Source organism: Canis lupus, chromosome 14 (assembly GCF_003254725.2).
Source record: "Canis lupus dingo isolate Sandy chromosome 14, ASM325472v2, whole genome shotgun sequence".
Lineage (NCBI taxonomy): Eukaryota > Metazoa > Chordata > Mammalia > Carnivora > Canidae > Canis > Canis lupus.
The window spans coordinates 7,812,489-7,835,386 of NC_064256.1; the positions used below are offsets into that span (position 1 = coordinate 7,812,489).

General features: G+C 40.3%; 1 protein-coding gene across 3 annotated transcripts in view; it reads left to right on the forward strand.

Annotated features, from left to right (window-relative positions):
• The window catches only part of RBM28 (RNA binding motif protein 28), a 30,999-nt gene extending 9,652 nt beyond the window's left edge, over positions 1 to 21,347 (forward strand). For all 3 annotated transcript variants that reach the window (XM_025471563.3, XM_025471564.3, XM_025471565.3), the window contains 11 exons: positions 1,111 to 1,183; positions 3,862 to 3,971; positions 6,551 to 6,624; positions 7,587 to 7,722; positions 9,098 to 9,162; positions 11,207 to 11,365; positions 13,686 to 13,835; positions 14,150 to 14,224; positions 17,122 to 17,378; positions 18,002 to 18,101; positions 20,825 to 21,347. In XM_025471563.3, the coding sequence (XP_025327348.1) occupies positions 1,111 to 1,183; positions 3,862 to 3,971; positions 6,551 to 6,624; positions 7,587 to 7,722; positions 9,098 to 9,162; positions 11,207 to 11,365; positions 13,686 to 13,835; positions 14,150 to 14,224; positions 17,122 to 17,378; positions 18,002 to 18,101; positions 20,825 to 20,959 (1,334 nt within the window). In that variant the 3' untranslated portion in view covers positions 20,960 to 21,347. The remainder of the gene's footprint in view (positions 1 to 1,110; positions 1,184 to 3,861; positions 3,972 to 6,550; positions 6,625 to 7,586; positions 7,723 to 9,097; positions 9,163 to 11,206; positions 11,366 to 13,685; positions 13,836 to 14,149; positions 14,225 to 17,121; positions 17,379 to 18,001; positions 18,102 to 20,824) is intronic.
• The last annotated feature ends 1,551 nt before the right edge of the window (positions 21,348 to 22,898 follow it).

Sequence of the window (22,898 nt, forward strand, 5' to 3'; positions counted from 1 at the left end):
ATTTATTGAGGGAGGCAGGTCTTTACAGAATGAGGAATGGCCAATAACTGGTTGTTTAGGTTAAGTCTGGTGTGTCAGTTTGGTCATATAAAAAATCTGAGGAAATAGTTTTTTCCATGAGGAGAGAATGGGAGACACCCTAGAATCAGAGAAGCTTCTGTACTGAGGGGACTATGAGACCTTGCATTCAATAACCAGGTTCATCTGTCTCTTAACCATTCTTTACATTGAAAAAAATATTGAGCCAATACATAATAATGGCAGAAAATTTAAAAAGATAGTGCAGTAGAGTGTAATATAGAGAGAAAAGTTCCTCACCAGACCCCTAAGGGTCCCTCAAAGTAACCACTGCTGTTGTTTTCATATTCTTTCAGAATTGTTATATATCTGTAAACATGTATGTCTTTTTTTCTTTTTCCCCTAAGATTTTATTTATTCATTCATGAGAGGTACAGAGAAAGAGAGATAGACATAGGGGAAGAAGCAGGCTCCTCTCAGGGAGCCGGATGCAGGACTCAATCCCCGGACCCGGCCCGGATCATGCCCTGAGCCGAAGGCAGACACTCAACTACTGAGCCATATAGGTCTATTTTTAAAAACAAACAGTAAATCTTCCTTGTACCCAGGTCCTCAGCCACTTTAGGGCCCCTCCCCAGAGACAACCAAAGTTAAAAGTTTCTTGTGTATCTATTTAATACCTTTATAAGCAAAAACAAATGTGGGGTGTACACATACACATACAGGTCCAATAGTTATGTTTGTGTGTGTGAATGTGTATTTTTTTTTCCTCAAATGTTCTAAACCTTTAGACTGTCCTGACAGTATATAGGAATGTCTTTCTTTCCATACCCTTACCACATTGGATTTCATTCTTTTATTAAGTTGTTGCCAATTTGTTGGAATGAAAAACAGTATCTTTTTACTGGTGCTATGTTTTTCTTATAAGTTTGAGCGTCTTTTCCTGTATTTAGGTGTATATCCTTTGTTCACTTTTAATTTTGTGTTTTCTTATTTGTTTATGCAAGGTTTTTATATATCTAAGAAGTTAGCCCCTTGTCATTTGGGTTGCACTAAGTCTTTTTCATTTTGTTGTATTTCTTTTTACTTTAGATATGCAAATCTCAAAGAAAAAGAAGAGGAAGTTACCCTCTGATGTGAATGAAGGGAAAACTGTTTTTATCAGGTATGCCTTTGTACCTCAAGAGGTACTGTTTGTGTTGCCCTCACAGGTTTTCCTTTTCTCCTTTTTTCCTTCTCTCTTTGTCTCTCTTTATTTTTGGAAAGATTTTATTTTTATTTATTATTTTTTAAAGATTTTATTTATTCATGAGAGACACACAGAGAGAGAGGCAGAGACATAAGCAGAGGAGAAGCAGGGAACCCCATGTGGGACTCGATCCCGATCCTGGGACCCCAGGATCATGCCCTGGGCCAAAGGCAGGCGCTCAGCTGCTGAGCCACCCAGACATTCTGAAAGATTTAATTTTTAAGTAAGCTCTACACCCAGGGTGGGGCTCAAATTCAGAGCCCCAAGTTGTGAGTTGCATGCTCCACGGACTGAGCCAGCCAAGTGCCCCACTCTTTGTTTCCTAGTACTATTTCTGGTAGCTAGGCCAGAAAATTGGATCATTAATACATCTGGCCCTAGGAACATAGCAAACAGTGAGAATATAGGAGAATCAGAACTGCACCCAGAAGATAAAGAGCGGGAGTCTCCAGATTTTGTCCTCATTTACATTTCATTCTTTGTAACTGGGGTAGCATCATTTGGAACAAATCAGTTCTTTATTAGAAACATCTTTGTTTTAGGAGAAGTGCTGTAGAGGGGTGATACCACTTGTCCCAGATAATTTCTTTCTTCATACCTAACTTAACTTTCAAAGTAGTGTCGAGAATAAAATAAGGCATCCCATTGGTTTCCAAGAAAATTTAAGGGAGGAAGTCAAGTGGAGATAGGTTTTATCTCATGTTGCCATTGCTGTTATAGTCCTACTGACTGTGGTAAGTTGGCTGTTTTATAGAGTCAGGACATCTTCAGGACACCTCAGGCATGCCTTCTTTTCCTTTCTTAAGTGCCAACCTGCCAGGGCTATTTGGGTCTTATTTTAAAGAGGTGTACTTTATTTTCCTGTAGAGTGCTTTAAGATTGTTTTTATTATATAAGTAATTTATGCTTATTGTAGGAAATTTAGGAAATTTCCTAAATGAGCAAAAAGACACAAGATATTAACCTTAATTATTACTCAAAGAACACCTGCACACATGCCCATATCATAACTATTTACAAAGGTGAGTTTAGCCTCCACAAGCTATGCTATAGCCCATTTTCTGCCTTAACGGCATGTCTCTCATAGTTGTTTTTACCTGGTTGTTTGGAATGGCCATATAAATAATTTTGTATTTGTAGAGGATCTTGTCTAATAAGAAAGGGGAAATGTTATACTTAGGAGCCTGTGATTTTAATACCGAGGATACCATTCCTTACTGTTTCCACATCTTTTAATTAATAAAAAACTTAGGAAAGTAAAGGATGGAAGACAAAAAACTATACACAGACCAATTGGAAGAAGTAACGTGGCTAGGATGTCTTATTGCAGAAAATCTTTTTTGTCTCAGTTACTTTGTAAGATGGAATTGTTATGGGGTTAACTGAGTGTAGAGAAGAAAAATTATAAATATTTATTGAGGACTGTTTTTACCCTAGAAGGGTGTGAATAGCTGGGGAAATGAAGGATCTTTACAGTATATGGAAATTTAGTAGAACAAAATCTTCCAACTTTTTTTAAGATTTTATTTATTTGACAGAGAGAAAGCACAAGCAGAGAAAGCGGCAGGCAAAGGGTGAGGGAAAAGCAGGCAGAGGCAGAGGAAGCAGCAGGCTCCCCACTGAGCAAGGGGCCCCATGCTGGAGAATCCCAGGATCCTGGGATCATGACCTGAACCGAAGGCAGACACTGACTGAGCCACCCAGGCGCCCACTTCCAATATTTTTTAATTCCATGAAAAGGAATAAGTGCTTTTCTTGTTTTGCACTTAGTAAACTTTACTGTGTTTGCTTCTGAGTTATTATTTTGAAGAATTTTCTGACTTTTGTAAAGTTTAAATTGAAACCTCGATTTCACAGCAACACAGAGGGGAAAATGCGTAATTGAGAGAGGCGGGCAGATACACACATGTACACTTTTGACTTGTCTCATTAGCCTGCTGTGAATCTTCTGGTTGTAATAAGAGAAACGAATTTTGGCCAATTTAAATGAGAAATCAGGTTTGTTGGGTGAACATTGAGTGGTTCACTGGATCAAAGCAGGGGAAGAGCAAACCTTAAGAAGGAGATGAAAATCTGGATGTTTTGGGGCTCAGCTGTAGAAGGCTGTGGTCTTTTCTCTGAGAATACTGCCTTTCTTTTTTTCATTTTTAAGGTATATATTCTGTAAAGTGCGTTAATCTAAATGTACAGCTCAGTGAAATTTTTCATACATATGTATCCATGTACCCACCACTCAGATCAAGATACAGGACATTTTCAGATTTCCACTTCCTAGAAGTTTCCTTTGGGTGGGGTCCTGCTATTTTGAAATGAATTTGCATCTACAGCTTCTGCCTTAATGTATGTCTGTTTAAGTTTTAACTTTCTTGGGGAGAGAATCTGATTAACATAGAAAGGCCAGTTAATGCTAGCCATGGGGGAGAGTCACACATCAGAGGTGGGGTCACTGGGGCCTCCCCTATGTATGGGTGCTATTCTTAAACTACAGAGGGTGGTTGTGAGCAAGAATACCACTCCATTTGGTGTCTCACCTTGTACTAGAACATAGGATCTCACTTTTGTAATTGACTTTTCTTGTGACCTGTCTTCCATAGAAACCTGTCTTTTGACTCAGAGGAAGAAGAACTTGGGGAGCTCCTCCAGCAATTTGGAGATCTTAAGTATGTCCGTATTGTCTTGCATCCAGACACAGAGCATTCTAAAGGTATTTGTTGTCAGCTTGTCAGGCCCTAAAAAGGTAGAGACTGTTGCCATGGACACTGGGTTACTTGAGAGCGTAATGTGTGCCATTCTGAGGGGTCTACAGTCCATCCAGCCCAGGTTTCTATGATTCAGAGAAACACCAAGGACATTCTGAGGTTGTCTTCCAAGATATCAAACTCAGCATCTTTAATGGTGTTGCCAGCCACAATTTTGTCTAAGCTATTTTTTAAGCCCTTGCTTATTTACTTTAGGGTAATGAATTCCATTTGTTGTTCTTCTTTGAATTTCAAATGTGATAGCATCTCATGGGTATTAATCATTCCACATTGCTTGAAATTACTGGGATCTTTTTCAGTTGCTTTTGTTAGAGATGGAAGCTAACAAATTTTTTTGCAGTGGCAACAGTCAGAAGGAAAACTGTATATAACAGGACTGCTGCCTTAGATTTTTTTTCCCCTCAAGCTATTTCTTTTGAACTTTTAAGGATTGGCCCCAGTTCATTCTAGTATACTGTTGTTAGGGGAGCAGCATCTTTTCAGTCTATTCATAATCTTTCATTTCATCAACTGCAGTCATTCTCCTAAGCAGTGAGTTCTTAATTCATTCTGGTTCTTGCTTCCTTTGAGATTTAGCAAAAGCTATGAACCTTCTCTCCAGAAAAATGCCACTTCTGAGAATTTGTGGGCTCTCTGGACTCTATTCAAGGGTTAAGAACCTCTATTTTAAACTTTACTTTCCAAATTGATGAGACCTGATCATTTTCAGTTTTTCCTTAGGCAAAAAGATAGAAGTAGGGCAGTATGATGGAAAGAAAGCTGAACTGCTTCCTGGAGATTAGGGATCTAATTGTAGCTAAGCCGTAGACCAGCTGGGTGATTTTGGCAAATTGTTTAACCACTGCAGGCTTCAATTTCTTATCTATGAAATGAGTAGATTGAACTGGAATAATCACTGAAGGTGTCTTCAACTTTAATATTCAACTATACTTCTTGGACCTTCTTCATTTCCAGTATATTTTTTTAAAAATGGGCAACTAAAATTGCATAGAATGTTCCTAGTAATGTAGGATATTGCTTTACTTTGATATCTTTTGTTTCTTTTTGATGCAGTAGTCTGTTGGGTTGGTATTTTCAGAATGTGGTCAATAGTTGACTTTCTCAATCTTTCTTGTCCTATTAATATTAGCTGAGAGTTAATGATCTTAATAAGTGTAGTTTTCATTATTATTTCTTAAATACATTGTCTTTTTCTAGCACTTAATAAATTTTTTTGCTTTCTCACGCAGCCTTGGCTGCCTCCTATCATTTGTCCTTGTTAGCATGCCATTTCACTGTCTAGGAGAGCTAAAAATTATCTGTGGACTTTTAGGGAAGTGTTAAGACTAAACTCAATACTGACCCAGTGTTAAAATTCTTACCCATTCAAAGAGAAGTACCCATTTTCTTCGTATTGGATGAATAAGCTAATCTGTCAATTAGAAACATTCCTCCCCCTCAATCTTCCTTCCTTTCTTTTTGTATCATTTGTTTCTTTTGCTTGAATGTCTATTAATGCCAGATACTATAGTAGGTGCTAGCAGCCTAAAAACATGGCCCTTACTCCTGAGGCATTCGTCCTATTTGGGAAGATACCACCTGACCAGCGCTATAATAGAAGAGATGTGATTGGAGGACCAGTAGATGGGGCACTTCGCTCTGCCTGCTCTGGAGGGCAGGAAAGACCCCACCTAGATGGTGACTTTTGGGTTGGCCTGCCATGTGTTGTCTTAGTCTGCTGCCATTTATTCTCATAGAGGACAAAAGTTCAGTCAATGCCCCAGTAGCTCTAGGAAATATGACAGTTTTTTTTTCATATATGAGGGAATATTTAAATTTGTATAAAGGGATACTAACAAAATATTATGAAACTTGTGTTTCGTTTTTGGAGTCTACTATAAAGTCAACTTTTTTTCTTTACTGATAAAAACTGCTTTTTATCAATAGTAGAAATTAGGATGGGTTGATTGGCTCTGCATCTAACCAGCGATAGGTGAGTTTGTGCAAATTCTAGAGTATGAGTCAAGAATCGAGCTTCTGGCTTTCTGGTTCACTGCTGTATTCATGTGAGAGAGGCCAGGAACTTTGACTCCAAGAGACCAGTCTGCCCATATCTGATGTCTCCCAAGTGGCAGTGAGATGATGTGATTAATTAGTTGATGACAGTGAGATCTGTAATTAATTTCAGGGTTCCTGCCTCATTTTTTAACCTTCTAAAAGGCAAGCATTAAGAAATGCTGATTTAAGTGGAATTTCTCTACTATATCTTGTGGCTTTTTGTTACTAAGGAGAGCAGTAGTGAGACTAAAGTTCTAAGAAGCATTGGAAAAGATGAAGTAATAGTAAAATTCCATTGTAAGCACATGTCCTATCTGTCTTGGAACCTTTGTACTTGATGCAGTGCATGTCTCATAGCGTCTAACAAAAGGACATATTGCTCTGTCTTCCACTCTGTGTTAGGCTAGCACCATTTGTCGTGTCATCTTTGGCATCCTGGTGGGCCATGGGAGTTTGGCATCTCACTCAATTTTGTTTCTCTGTGTAGGTTGTGCATTTGCCCAGTTCATGACTCAAGAAGCAGCTCAGAAATGCCTTGAAGCTGCTTCTCCAGAGACTGAGGTAAGGAGAACATTTCTTCTATCCCATAACTTAGGGGATAGTGACTCCTAAGGCCAGCATTTGCTGTTTATACACAGCTTTATAGTACTGTCAATACTATAATAATAATAATAATAATAATAATAATAAAGCTAATGCTTATTGAGCACTTAGTGTGTGTTAGGCATTAAACTTTACATGTATTATTTAATCCTTAATATCAGTTCTACAGTGGTATATAAGGTAATTACAATTACACCTCTGGGGTGCCTGGGTGGCTTAGTTGGTAGAGGTCTGACTCGACCTCAGCTCAGGTCTTGATCTCAGGGTCATGAGTTCAAACCCTACATTGGGCTCCACGCTGAGCATGGAGCCTACTTAAAAAGATCAATTATTATACCTATTTTATAAGTGTGGAAACATGTGTAATAATGTATCTAATATTTATTGATCACTGTATGTCAGCCCATATTGTAGCCTGATGACATGAAAGTTGGGACAAGAAGGGATTAAGGTCATCTATGAAGAATAAATGAGAGACAATGTAGGGGTGATGGATTTTTCTGTATATTCTGTAACCAAGTATATATTGTTTTGAGGTATCCTGTGTTGCCCATTTATCTCTTAAATTCTCTTAAGTAGAGTTAACACTATCATTTCATTAGCTTTCTTTAGAATTTAACAATTTGGCTATTTACAGATCTGTTTTCCTCACTTTAGCCCTCCTTTGGGCCTAATCAACTCCCATAAAATAAATTACTGCTAACTGCCCTAAGTATACACATGGCCTTTTGCACAGCTATTCTAAAATATTAGGCTAAGTGATCCACTTGCAGCCACCTAGGCTAAGACATCCTGTGGGTTGGTTCCATAGCATAATTGGGGTTTGCTGTTTTCCCTTTCCTTGGCATTCCTTGTCAGGTACTTACTTAGTCTTTAACCTTTTAACTAATTTTAAGAGAGACAATTGCAATCTGTTACAGGGTGGTGGACTTAAACTGGATGGCCGGCAGTTGAGGGTCGATTTGGCAGTGACCCGTGATGAGGCTGCAAAGCTCCAGACCAAGAAGGTGAAGAAGCCAACTGGAACCCGGAACCTCTACCTGGCCCGAGAAGGCTGTGAGTAGTGGAAGGGAGATGTGAACCAGGCTTCTGAGTTAGCAGGCCCTGTTCTGTGACAGTGACCAGCAACAGTATGTTTGGGGGCATGTTTCAAATTAAAAACCCACATGTGTTCTTCAACAATGTTACATCATTATTCCACTTTAGCAAATATGGCTTTCTGTTAGGAAACCGTCACTCAGGTTTTGGATTAACCGGTCTCATTCTCTTTTCTTTTTTTTTTTTTTAAAGATTTTTTTACTTTATTTATTCATAGAGACACACAGAAAGAGAGAGGCAGAGACACAGGTGAAGGGAGAAGCAAGCTCCATGCAGGGAGCCCAACATGGGATTCGATCCAGGGTCTCCAGGATCACGCCCTGGGCTGCAGGCGTGCTAAACCGCTGCGCCACCGGAGCTGCCCTCATTCTCTTTTCTGCTTGTTTGCCTTGAGATCTTTAGGTTGGGGGATTAGCAGGGCAAAGAGGGAGGAAAAGCTCAAATTACCTTTGCTTCTTGTCATGATTTCTGATAGTTTTTCTCAAGGAGTTGAAAATTATGACTAAAATTACTCTTGATTAGTCATAGATTTAAAATTTGCACTCAGTACCTTTCCCTTAATGTCAAAAAGATAATCAGAAATTAGCTTCAGTGAAAAAAAAAAAAGCAGTTGGTTAAACGTCTGCCTTCAGCTTGGGTTGTGATCCTGGGGTCTTGGGATCGAGTCTCGCATTAGGCTCCCTGCTCAGTGGAGAGCCTGCTTCTCCCTCTCCCCCTGCTACTGCCCCTGCTTGTGCTCTCTCTCTCTGTCAAATAAATAAATAGAATCTGAACAATAAAAAACCCCAGAAGAATCCCTTCCTCTAGGTCATACAGTATTTGTCAGCCTACTACTGCACAGCTGCACAGCCTGGACTAGTGATGTAAGGCCTTTAGCTTTTGGTTGTAGGCCTCTGTATGGCCAGGTGGCTGTTTTCAGTTTGGCTTAATTCACTGCTTAGTACTCTCCCCCAAATACATGAGTAACAGCAAAATTCCAAGGGCAGGTTATAGGTGGAGCATTTTTGTTTCCAGAATACCTAAAATGTACGTATTTTCAGAACTTTCTCTAGGCCTTTCCATCTGACATTGGGCATATACATGAAGCTTTTTGTGGGGAGGGAAAAAGAGGAACAAATTCACAAAATGTTCAGTTTTAGTCCTTGATAGCAGCTCAGAGCTGAGAACTTAGCCCTGTAGCCTATTTCTGGACCTACCCAAATGCCACTATGTCCTGGCCAGCATAGTCCTCTGGGCCCTGTACAAAGAGCTTGCATCATTCAAATCACATTCCTCTTGTTGCTCAGTGAAAATTCCCTTGCTGATGTCTTGGCCTTTTTCCCTCTTTTTGCAGTGATTCGTGCTGGGACTAAGGCTGCGGAGGGTGTGAGTGCTGCTGATATGGCCAAAAGAGAACGGGTGGGTAGATTAGGCACCAGCCTTCAGGTTCTGCATGATTTATTATAAATCAATAAATAATAACTATTGAATGCTGGAGGTGCCTGTCAGAGAGCCAAGCATCAATCACAGACCCTGCTTGCTTACACTCTTGTTACAGGGAAGCACACCGGTGAAACAGCAAATAACCCAACATTGTACATCATGTTATATGAGTGTTGTATGCCATTATAAGGACTGTGTCTTATTCTTTAATTCCTAATGCTCAGCAGTAAATGTTTGCCAAATAGTATGCTTCTACATCACGGAGTAGACACTTAGAGGCTAAGGCTATATATAATTAGGTATCAGTATGAAGGCAGAGTAACCTAAGAAAGGAAGATCAGAATGAGCTGGAGTTAATAGGGAAGGGGTAGATGTGGGTTTTAGAAGGAAGAATTAAGATGTCCTTTTGTGGTAGGGAGTTATGTCCAGATTATAAAATCATCTTAGGAAAACTCCACATCATGGGAGTTTCCATTGATAACTGATACCATTGAGTTTTTTTGCTGCTTAATAGTATTCATTCCCAGTAATATTTTAAAAAAAGACTTTATTTATTTATGAGAGAGACAGAAAGGCAGAGACACAGGCAGAGGGAGAACAGGCTCCACATGAGCAGGGAGCCCGATGCAGGACCTGACCCAAAGGCAAATGTTCAACCACTGAGCCACCCAGGTGCCCCTCATTCCTAGTAATTTTTAACTTTTGCCCAAGTAGCCTACTTTCAAAAAGTTAAGGCAGCCTAGAATGATAAAGAGGCATGACCATTAAAAGAATGAGCTTTGGAGCTTGAACATACAGAAGATGAACAGAGATGAGAATATAATGACACTAAGAGGCAGTGTGTTTTTCCTATGTACAGTTTCTAGACTTGGGTTCACGTTTTTTGGTAGTGATCTTCTGGAAATCATGGTATTTAGGGGGCACTGTATGCCCTTTTCTGATCACAATATGATAATGACACATTTAATTTTCCCTTAGAACAAATTTTTGTAGCAAAAAGCTCTGTAGATTATATGCATTATAATTCACAGCAGGTGGAGCTTTCCCTGGGAGAAAAATCATACTGTTGAACTCAGGTATGAGAGTCTCTTCAAATAACCCTTTAATATTCATTTCCAGAGTATCTGTTTATTTTGTGATTTGTTAGTCCTTTACTAAATAAGGAACAGCAGAAATAAGACTTAGTAAAAGACAAAAAATTAAAACTTTTTCAACTAACTGATTTTAAAAAACACACCAGAAGAAGACTATTATCCTCTCACTTCAGCAAATGTTGCCCTGGGACTGGTGTTTTGTGCAGCATAGTTGAGGCCAATGCTCTAGAAGCAAAATTCATTTCCGTTGTGTATGAAGCAAAATTTGTTTCTGTGGTCATGGACATTCTTCTGCCTCAAGGTGGCAGAGTTGAGACAACATTCTAGCAAGTATTCTTTAAATAAATTCCATTTCCTTTTGGAAGGACTAGATAATTAGTTTGAGTTGGTGGGCAGACAAGGATTGGGCATAGATGTTAACCACTGTATTATTTATTATTTGCTTTGGGCCAGGTTTTGAGTTCGGGATTTTTTTGTATATTACCTCATTTCAGCCTTACATCAGTGCTAAGAGATTGGTATTTTGAGCTACAGTTTCACTTTGTAGAGGGAAACACTGAGGCTTAAAAAATTTCATGTAACTTCTCCAGTTAAGGATGAATTTCCAGTTTAGTCTGAATCTAGAGCCCAAGATCTTACCACCTACCCACCATTTTGCCTCTTTGAACCTTTCTTTCCCTATGCTAGGCCTCATAAGGTGGTAGATAGGTGATTTCCCTTCTTTTGTCCATATGAAGGGTTATTGAAGGGTGGGGGAGTGGGGGTGGTGGCCACAGTTCTTTCCTTTTGGAGAATTATGAACCTGCATTTTTATTTTTTATTTTATTTTATTTTATTTTATTTATTTTATTTCACTTTATTTTAATTTTTTATTTTTGCATTTTTAAAGGGTAGATTGTCTTGTTAACAATTTGTTGTTCTTTCAGTTTGAGCTGCTAAAGCATCAGAAACTTAAGGACCAGAATATCTTCGTCTCCCAGACCAGGCTGTGCCTGCACAACCTCCCAAAAGGTGTGGATGACAAAGAACTTCGGAAGCTTCTACTGAATGCCACCAGAGGGGAGAAGGGAGTGCGCCTCAAGGAGGTGAGAGCTGGCCCCACCCACTTAGAAGTTTGGTACTTGTCCTGGGTCAGATTAAGCATTTATTCCAGGCTTTGGTGCTAGCCGATTGACAGAATTTCTTCTGGGAGCATTGTCAACAGATGAGGCTGAGATTGGCAGTTTTCATGTTTATTTGTTTGTTTTCTCTTCTTATAACTGCCTTTCACCCACATTGTCCAGATTGTAGCACAATGTGAGGAAATGTCTGCCCTCATGAATTAATTTGAATTCTTGCTGTGTGCTCAGCATCATAGCAGGTGCTATAGTGTTAATTTTCTTGCAGAGAAAATAATCTGTCTATTTTGCTCTTTAGAAGAACATTTTACTTCCATTTGCAATACTCTTACTGTACGAAAAGAGTCCTTGGTGCTGTGTGGTAAGCACAGAGAGTCATGCGGGTCTTCAGCGGTTGTATTAGACAAACGCTGGATTTGCACCAAAACTTGATGAGACTCCATAAGAGTACAGAGCCTTCTCCTCTGCCCCACCCTCTGCAAATCTTCATCCTGGCACTTATGATTACATGGTCCTGTCGTTGTCTGCTAGTCATTTCTCCTGACCAGCTCTCCTGAGCTCTTTGAGAGCAGGTTTCTCATTGCTCCCAGTCCTTGGCAGGGTACCTGGAACATAGTAAATCTCTCAATCTATATTTATTGAATAAGTAACACAGCCAATATTAGAAATCTACTTTGCTCTGATTTATGACTATAAACTGTTTTCCTAATCCTGGAAAATCTCTTCAAAATGTATGGCATTGGTATTTGGGGAATTACATGAGAGAATGTGAACATATCAGCACATATCTGACACCACTCTTAGTAAAACTGTTCAAAGTGTTACTGGCATAGAGGTCAGTTGTGTAATTTCTCATATCAGCATCTACAATATTTAATAAGTGCTTGTACATTTAAAACCTATCATCAGAGAAATTCATGTGTTTTACTGTATTTGCATTGCATTGAATTTTCTCTTTATTTTATTTTTTGATCCCTCTATTGTCATTTTAAGGGGTCTTTCTTTTTTTCTTTCTTTCTTTCAAGAGTGATTCATTTATTTATTTATTTATTTATTTATTTATTTATTTATTTATTTATTTGAGAGAGAGAAAGAGAGAGCACGAGCAGGAGGCGCAGAGGGAAAGGGAGAGAGAGAATCTCAAGCAGACTCCACACTGAGCATAGAGCCCTATGCAGCACTCGATCTCACAATCCTGAGATCATGACCTGAGCTGAATGCAAAAAGACACTTAACCAACTGACTGTACCTCCCTGGCACCCCTTGAATTTTCTCTTTAATGTTTTAATACGTGTTGGTATAGTATCTCACCAAAATCGTAAGCTTCTTCAGGACAGGAACCTCATTTTAAGCTTTTCTTAACTTCCCTATAGTACATGGCACAGTTCTTGGGACAATGTAGGTACTGGAAGTATACCAAATGCAGCATCCATGTATCCTTAATACCTAGATTTCTCGATTACATGAGAACTACAGCCTTTTCCAAGATATGCTACTATGGTATGGTATCTTTGATGTCCCAGGACACCTATTACATTCAGCTTACGGATTTAAGGCAAATCATGCCAGAGAAGATCCGAGCTCTGAGCAAAGCTAGCTGAAGCTTCAGCTGTAATCCTTAGGCTATATGTTAGGCAGGCCCTTCCTCATACCTGAATGTCTTTCTTAAAGATTTATTTATTTATTTGAGAAAGAGAGAGAGCAGAGGGAGAAGGAGAGAAGCAGACTCTCTGATGAGCAGGGAGCCTGAATGGGGCTCCATCTCACAACCCTGAGATCATAACCTGAGCTGAAATCAAGAATCAAATGCTTCACCAAGTGAGCCACTCAGGCACCCCTCAGTGCCTTTCTTAGCTAAAGCCATCAGGCCTCTTTTCCTTCTTCAGTAATTTCCTTTCTGAGTGGCTTCTTCAGTGATGAGATCTATGGACAGCGCTTCATCCTCAGTGATAACTTACACAATTTAAAGTACCATATACTTTTGAACTTGTATGTATTGTCCACAATTGACTATTTTAATTGGGGGGTATTTTCATCTACATGCTTATTTATAGGTTTTTTGTTGATCTCTGTAAACTCTTAGAAAGCCAGAAAGTATCTATTTAATTGGCTTTGTGCTTTCAGTAGATGTATGCTAATAAGACCTTGGTAAATGTTAGTCCAGTATAATATGGCTGTTGTGGCAGTGATGTGGATGAGGATTCTGTCCCAGCCACCTGATCTCACAGTGAGTCTGTTCATGCTCTCATTCTGTAATCATGCCTTCTTTCTCTTGTTCTACTCATAGTGTCGGGTGATGCGAGACCTCAAAGGAGTGCATGGGAAAGTTAAGGGTCAGTCCCTGGGCTATGCCTTTGCAGAGTTCCAGGAGCACGAGCATGCCCTGACAGCCCTTCGCCACATCAACAACAATCCAGAGATCTTTGGGCCTCTGAAGGTGAGCCTCATCCTGTGAGGAGACCTATTCCTCTGAGGGCCCTTTGCAGAAAACCATTTCTCTGCTTTGTCCAGTGTCCTCTGACTTATGTGTGGTAGGAAAGAGGAGCCAGTTAGTGAGGGAATAAGCAGTGGTTCAGCAGATAAGATGATCAGAAGGTTTTGAAATCTAAATTGGATAGACTGCTTGCAGAATGGCCCCTTACCTTTGAGTAGAGTAAGTGAGCAGGAGAGAGGGCAGTGGTGGGGGATATCTCAGCTCATTGCTCTCAGAAATTAAGAAATCTAATGAATGACATTCTCTTTCTGACACAGAGACCAATAGTGGAGTTCTCATTGGAGGATCGAAGGAAACTTAAAATAAAGGAACTGAGGATTCAGCGCAGCCTGGTACAGAACTGAAATGTTTTTCTGTTTTTGCTTGTTTTTTTAAGTTATGGTCAAATACACATAACATGAAATTTGCTATTTTTAAGTGTATATTTCAGTTAAAGCATTTTTTTTTTCAGGCTACGTTAAACGCCTATTTTATTGAGTTTGTGGTTCTGCACCCTTGAAATAGGTCTCTATCTCATTAGGTTTTTACACTTTACTCTTAGTTCCCTAGAACTCTCCAGGCCATCTTCTCTGCTGGCCTGTCTTGTGATAGCCTCACAGAGGGGAAAAGAAAGAGGAGAATCAGGCTGACGTTACTAGCAATGAGCAATGCCAGTACAGTGTTTGGTTGACAGTACATGTCAAAGGGAATGGCCCAGATGAAAGTTTTACATTGTAGATTTCAGTTCTCTCTTCCATAATTCTTCCTTCTTAGATGGCTCCAGAAGTATGATGCCTGATAGTTTTAGTACTGTTTTTAATCTAGTGTGGTATAAAGGAACGAATGGGAATGGAAATGCTCCTGTTCAGACTCAGGCTGTACCCCTGAGTTCCTTGGCAAGTTAGTACCTCTCTCAGCTTCAATTTAGTTTGTACAATAGGATTAACAGGATTTGCCTCACCTGATTGATAAGGATTAAATGGTAACAGTGCATGGTCAGCACATAGTCAGCACTCTTTCTCTTACTCCTCTAGCCCTCAGATGTAGAAGGCCAGGTATTCTTTTTTTTTTTTTTTTAAGATTTTATTTATTCATGAGAGACACAGAGAGAGGCAGAGACATAGGCAGAGGGAGAAGCAAGCTCCATGCAGGGAGCCTGATGTGGGACTCAATCCTGGGACTCCAGGATCATGCCCTGAGCCAAAATCAGGTGCTCAACCACTGAGCCACCCAGGCGTCCCAAGGCTGGGTTATTCTTGATTCCATAACTCCTACTGCTTTCATTGATAATATACCTTAATTTGCTTATATATCAAACATCTGCACTCTTTGTGGTGTGTACCATGGGCCTGACCAATAGAAGAGCAGTTTCAGTGGTTAATACAGTGGTTCTGAGTAGGAAAATCTGGGATCTGGTTCTTGTTTGAGACAGCTTTGTTCTAGGAATAGACTTACTTACAGCCTTAAGCTGTTGCTTCAGAGTGATTCTGAAACTAGTGGCTTAATAAAAATGATTCAGATGGCTTTATTTGTTGCTTATACTTGTGTACATATTGCTCTTTCTGTGTAAAAGTGTCCCTTTCCCCTGACTCAAGGACACTTCTACGGTTTCCATATTCAGATCAAATGTGCTTCCTCAAGAAGCATTTTCCCACCTCTCTCGAAAGAGGTAAGACCCCATTACTTGTACTTTCATGAACCTTTCCTTAAGGTCTCTAGTTTTTCACTTTGCGTTATTTGTGTGTCTCTTGTCCTCCATTAGGCCAGGAGTCCTTAAAGGTAGTCACTATTCTTTCCCTCTGTACCCTTACTTAGAAATTGAGACGGGCATATTACAGGCATAGAACAATCTTTGTTGTATCAATAATTAGACTAATTTAATGTGGATCTTCTGTTTCTTCTTCCATTACAGTGCAATATAAATCCGTAACATACTTTATGCCTTCCTTCTCTTTTTAAAAAGATTTTATTTATTTATTTATGAGAGACACAGAGAAAGAGGTAGAGACACAGGCAGAGGGAGAAGCAGGGTCCCTGTGGGAAGCCCGATGCGGAACTCAACCCCAGGACTCCAGGATCATGACCTAAGCCAAAGACAGATGCTCAACCACTGAGCCACCCAAGTGCCCCTGTGCCTTCCTTCTCATAGCATCTTTTCCTAGTCTTCATTTCACTATTCCTTCTCTAACGTTCTTCCTTTCTTTATGTAGACTCGAGTTTCTGACCTAGGTCGTCTTCCTTCTCAGAAATTCACTTAGCCTTTCTTGCAAGACCCGTCCCCTGGTGACAAATTCCTTTAATTTTGTTTGTCTGAGAAAGTCTTTATTTCTCTTTCACTTTTGAAGGATGATCACATTGAATACAAAAGTCTAGGTTGGTGTCTTTTTTCCCAAAAATTTTAGATATTTCTCTGTTCTTTTATTTCTTACATGGCTCCTGAAGAGAAATTCAGTGTAATATTATCTTTGTCTCTCTGTAAATAAGGTATTCTTTAGCCTACCCCACGCCCCTTCTTTCCAGATCTTCATTTTGTCTTTGATTTTCTACAGTTTGGTATGATATACCTGTTTTTGGTATATATCCTGTTTGGTATTTGGCTGAGTTTCCTGCATTTGTGGTTTAGTGTCTGTCACTAAGATTGGTAAATTCTCACTCCATGTTTCTTTTCTTTTTCTTTTTCTTTTTTTTAAGATTTTATTTATTTATTCATGAGAGACACACAGAGAGAGAGAGAGAGAGGGAGAGGCAGAGACACAGGCAGAGGGAGAAACAGTCTCCATGCAGGAAGCCCGATGTGAGACTCGTCTCCAGAATCACGCCCTGGGCTGAAGGCAGTGCTAAACTGCTGAGCCACCCGGGCTGCCTTCACCCCATATTTCTTCAAATATTTTGTCTGTTCTTTTCTTTCTTCTCCCTCTGGGATTCCCATCACACATTTGTTTAGTAATTGCTGCCCCATGCAACTGGCTTTTCTTTTTTCTTTCTTCCTACTGGCTTCGAGTCTTGGGCATGCATATACTTTCCTCTGTTCCTGCGTATGGAAAGGGAAGTGGTGATTTTGTGTCCCCCAGGTAACTGTCTGCTACCATGTCAGGGCCTGTGAACTTGTATTCATTTTCCTATAATTTGTAACTATTCAAGGGAAGAATTCTCCTTCTTTGACTAAGCTCCATGAAGCTCCTTTTCTGCTGAGTGTTTCCAGCAGATAAACCTCATCCAGAAACAGATGGCAGTGTCTTATTTTATGCAGCAAAAAGTGAAATCCAAGCCTGCAACTGGTGAGCCCCAGCAGGAACAACCAGCACTTGGAAAAGACCAGCAACAGAAAGCAGCTCAAAACCACACACGGGAACAAAGCAAGACCCCGCTGGAGCAAAAGGGGAAGGTGCATTCTACTTCGTGGACAGGGTTCCAGACCAAGGCTGAAGTGGAACAGGTGGAGCTGCCCGATGGAAAGAAGAGAAGAAAGGTCCTGGTGCTCCCCTCACACCGAGGCCCCAAAATTAGGTGAGATGCAGAATGGTATAGAACAGCAGGTTGCTTCTACAAGGGTTTGGTTTTGCTTAGCCCTTTTCTTCTTTGTGGCTGTTGTTTGGATGAAAGATATGTTTAGTACTGCATTGGTCCCCCAGAAAGAGCTAATGTGCAGGCATCTTGACACCAACAGATGTGGCTCTTGGAACAATTGGAGGCCGGAATAGCACTAGTGGAGGGGTCACAGAGGATCCTCCTCCTGGCGACTTTCGTGTCATCTTCTTCTCCTGAAAGCCCCCTCCAGTCCAGAGGGTTGTCTCTGTCAGCTGAGGCCTATCTACTGAGGGTTATCTTGCAGATCCTGTTTGAGGCAGCAGATTAGTGCTATCAACAAAAGTTAATCTTTACAAAATATTTGTGAAAAAAATGAAGGTTTTTGAGAATCCCTTGAAGTTTTAAGCCAAAACTTTTTAAAAGGTATATAAATGTTGAACCTTCGGGTATTCTGTTATAGTATCCCTTTTTAGAATGACTTCTCCTGGGCTAAGAAAGCGCCAGTGTGAGAAGAGGAATTTTATCTTGTGGCTGAGATAGCCTCAGAGGTGCCAGTTAGCCGGAGAATTCAGAGTGACATTTTACCTGACCTCTTATTTCAGGCAGCGGGACAAAGGCAGAGTGAAGTCTCTCCCTCCCAAAAAGCCAAAGCCCCAGATAAACTCGCAGAAGCAAGAGAAGCAAAAATTACCTTCCAACCAGGTGAGTTCTGTAGGGCACGAGGCTTTGGGATGGCTGGGCTCTGCCACAGCTGGCAGCCACTTTTGTGCCCTGATTAGTTAAGCAAAAAGAAGGGCTTCTGGATTGCAGCTAATGCAAAGCACAGCTTTTTAGAGGGTGTTGCGGTATACAGTTCTAAAAGTGGAGAAAACCTAGGACGCCTGGCTGACTCAGAACAGCACGTGACTCTTGATCTTGGCATCATGAGTTCGAGCCCCATGTTGGGTGTAGAAGTCATTTTTAAAAATAAATAAACTTAAAAAAAAAAAAATAGAGGCACCCGGCTGGCTGAGTTGGTAGAGCTTGAAACTCTTGATCTTGGAGTCGTAGGTTTGAGCCCCATGTTGGGTGTAGAGATTACTTAAAAATAGAAACATCAGACTCTTTTTTTTTCTTTTAAAGATTTTATTTATTTATTCATGAGAGAGAGAGAGATAGGCAGAGACACAGGCAGAAGGAGAAGTAGGCTTCATGCAGGGAACCTGACGTGGGACTTGATCCTGGGACTCCAGGATCACGTCCCAGGCCAAAGGCAGGCGCTAAACTGCTGAGCCACCCAGGGATCCCCGAAGCATCAGACTCTTGATTTCAGCTCAGGTCTTGATCTCAGGGTCATGGGGTCAAGCCCTGGGTTGGGCTCCACACTGGACACGGAGCTTGCTCAAAAAAAAAAAAAAATCTTAAAGTAAATAAGGAATAAATAAATAGGTAAGTAAAATAAAAGTAGAAAGAACCTGTATATTAGTTTCTCTACTTCAACAATTATCTTATTTTACCTATTCCTCATACATAATGCCCCCTGCCCAGATTATATATAGTAAGGCAAATTCTGCTTCAGATGTAAATATGCCTTAGATGAAAATATGGTTTATTGCTCAGAAAAGTACCTCAGAATGCTGGTCTGACTAGACTGACTAGACCTAACTGACTAGGTCTTAACAATATGTGTACATTATGCCATTATTATATCTAATGAAATGAGTAAGAAGCCTTTAACATCATCTAATATGCAGCCCATTTTAAAATGTCCCCAGTTGACTCAAAAATGTTCTTTTGTAGTTGGGCTAGTACAAATTAAGATCCAGAGTCCGCCCATTAATTTGGTTTTTATACCTCTTAAATCTTTTTTTTTTCTCTATAATACTCACTCTGCTTCATCACCCCCCCACCCTTTTTCCATGCTGATAATTTGTTGGAGAAACTGAGTCATTTGCCCTTTAGAATGTATTATATTTTCAGTTTAGTTGCTTGCTGCCTTGTGGTGTCATTTAATTGATGCCTGTGATACCCTGTATTGCCTATAAACTGGTAATTAGATGTACAGGCTTGATTAGATTCAAGTCCAGTTTTCTTTTTTTCTTTTTCCTTTTCTTTAAGATTTTATTTATTTTTAAGTAATCTCTACACCCAGTGTGGGGCTTGAACTCATAACCTTGAGATCAAGAGTCACATGCTTCACTCACTGAGCTAGCCAGGCGCCCCTCAAGTTCAGTTTTCTTGGCAAGAATATTTCATGGGTGGTGCTTTCTGTTGTGTCAGCATCCTAAGGCCCATAACATTTGGTTGCCCCATTTTTTGTGATGTTCAGGTTAATCAGTAGATCTGCAGGCTTGAGGGTTGTCCACCTCTCTTCCATTTGTGAAGTTTCCACCAGCCTCTCACCTAATGGTTTTAGCACCCATTGATGATTACTATCTAGATCCATGATTTCAATAAAAGGTACAGAATGGTGATTTTGTAGGGTTTTGGGGTTTTTGTTTTTTGGTTCTTTTTTTCAGTTCTTTTGCATTGTTTTGGGAGAATTCTAAAGAAAAGAATCTTCCCTTGTCAACTATACAAATGAAATACCATTTGTATAGAAAAGGCAGAATAAATGCTTGATTTCATTTTTCTTTATCAGTTTTCAGAGCAATGAGTTGGTGCCCTACCAGCCTCCTATGGTGACCAGTAAGATCTTTTTAGTATTACAGATTCCTGAGTTTTTATATATTTGATGTGTTGCAACCAAACGCAGTTATAATTCTTGTCCCATCTTAGGCCAGCAGAAGGCCCTACAGGATGGCTCCTGAGTCCTTCCAATCTGACCCTGTCTTTGGTGGTGTCCTTGCTTTCTGGTACAACCAGATGTCCCACCTCATCTTACATAATTCTTCCTTAGTCCTGGCATTAGCCATTTTTCCAAGCAGCCCTATTTCCTTTTAGTAGAAAATTGTGGTTCTACATTCTTGAACATTTGAGGTCAAGCTTTCTTTTCCCCTTCCCTAGTGCCTTTCTTTTAAGTTGCAAGGATGAAAGAAGCAGTAGCTTCTCCTACTCAAGGAATCTGTGTCTCTGACCCGTACCATACTATATCATAGAGCTCTATTTCTGAAATCCCATAAGCAGTATTCTTGTTGAGGGAAAGGGCCAGCAAGAAGATGCAAACTCTGGGCTGACTCACCTGTGAGAAGACTCGCAGGAGCATTTGAGAGCAAGAGCTCTGAAGCACCTACATAGTGGTTTAGTTCAGCCCCTCTCTTAGGCGTTCCTGGTCCGGTTTCTTGCCAGCGGATGATTCCTTTTGGGTTTTGGTAGGAGTCACTCTCTGGAAATCCACCTCTTATGGTAAACAGGATTCGTTATTTTCTCTCTTGAATGGTGTCAACGTGAGGTCATAGTCAATGCTTGAAATTGATATCTTGTTTTTCCTTACCTTTCATTTATAGGCCCCTAGGAAGAAAGCTAAGGGAAATAAGACTGAAATCCGCTTCAACCAGCTGGTCGAACAATATAAGCAGAAATTACTGAGACCTTCAAAAGGAGCACCTCTTGCAAAGAGGAGCAAATGGTTTGACAGTTGATAGTGGCAGCGGACTGGATAAGAAGCTGGATTCTTTGTCAAGCTTCCCTCTGAGGGAAAGACACCCCCTTTCCTCCCCAGTGTGCTGCCACTTTGTTGGGAGCTCCCCTGGGCTGCACACATTTGAACTTTGGGCCCTCCCCAGTGTGTGATTAGTGAACCACAAAGAGAAATCTCAGAAAAACATCATGATGTTTTTTTGTGTATTATCCAAGTTACTGTGTGAATTGTGTCTATAATTATTACCCATTCAGTCCTCTGTTTTAGAAATGGAAACAATTGCACGGAGGATTCTTGAGGGCTGAATTTTTAAGATGTATATTTTGTTAAGTGTCTCCTCTAAATGAGCTGTTTTGTGGCTTTTTAAATAAACTATTTCTCATTTCTAATAGATGTGAATCCTTTATTATTTATGAACATTTTTGACATTCCTAACATAGTTCTACATAATGCAGGAATTAAGTAAGAACAGAGAAAAATGATTTGCAACCTAATCTCTTCCCAGTAGAAGAGACTGGGAAAGTCATTGAGGTCAGTGCAGAAAGCAACACCTGATAACTGTTTGCCAGATGAGTGGGTTATTATGGGCAGTTGACTAGAAATCAGTTTGCAGTAGTCCCCTGTCACTAACCTAGCTGGTGATGACCCACATTTTCTCTCCTCAGATCTTAACAGTGGTAGGGGTTGGAGGGAGCAGTGAGCATCAGGCCTAGCCTTTAGCTTGTCTTGCTTTTACCTAATGGGTAGCCTTGAACCATAAATAGACTCTCTGAGCCTTAGTTTTCTCATTTGTAGAGTAAGAAATTGAACTAAAGTTTTTTTCTGATCCATTTTGGCTCTGCTCTTTTTCTAATTCATTCATTCTACTTCATACACTTTTTTTAAAACTCGGGATAGAGATGACTCACTACTTTCCAAAATTTTAGGGGAATCATAAAAGCTGGGAGGGATGGTAAATAAATATTAGAATCTAGATCCAAAAAAGATCATGATAGCCAGAAGGAATGGGCTGAATCTGATAAGATGAAAATCATTGGGAGTAATGTAAATTCCTTCACTTGAGTTCCAAAAACCCTTCTTCACAATTTCTGGTTGAAGAGTTTGAGTTGATTGAATTCACATTATGAAGGAACAGCGTGGCTGCCACACATGTAATAGGACTGTTAGGCTATAGTAGTAGAAATGGGATGTCACCAGGGAGTCAGCTGCTAGTACTCTGGGTTGGCCATACCACACCTATGAGATAAATGTCATGACCAAGTTGGTGAAGGAAATCAAAATGATAGATGGAAGCACAATTGGTCATGAGTTGGTTGATGTTGAAGTTGGTTGTAGGTAGATGGAGATTTATCATACTATTCTCTTTGCTTCCTTGGACATTTGAAATTTTCCATAATAAGAAGTTAGAAAGTTTAGAAAGTCAGATGAGTAACGGGGAAACTGGTCTGACTTGCCTGAGAAGGGAATTCTTGGGGTGTTATTAGCTGTTGGTAGAGCCTAGAAGGATATATGGAGGCAGAAGAGTAAAACTCACAAGGAATCAGATTTTGGGAGAACTTAAGTGTAGCTGTCAGAGAGACATGAGTCCCATCTCTGGAACAGCCCAAGTAGAGTAAGTCTGATATTGCCAGGGATTCCAGTGCTAGGGGATTGGGCTAGAGGAGGTCATAAGGACTGATCAGCTCAGTAATGTTTGGCCCCAGGGTGACCTGAAGCTGTGCTTTATGTCTTAGTCCCTGAGGCCCCTCCTCATCCTCTTTGTATTGTCCTTCATATGCTTGGTCCCAATGATGTCTGCTCCGGGCTCAATATGGTGGTGTTCCTCCAACAGGCAGAGCCCATGGTTCTGCAGCCCCTGTCACCTCTCCTGCTTGTCTCTATCCATCACTCCCTTTCTTACAGTTTGGCTGCCCAACCCTTCAATTCCTTCAACTCGACCA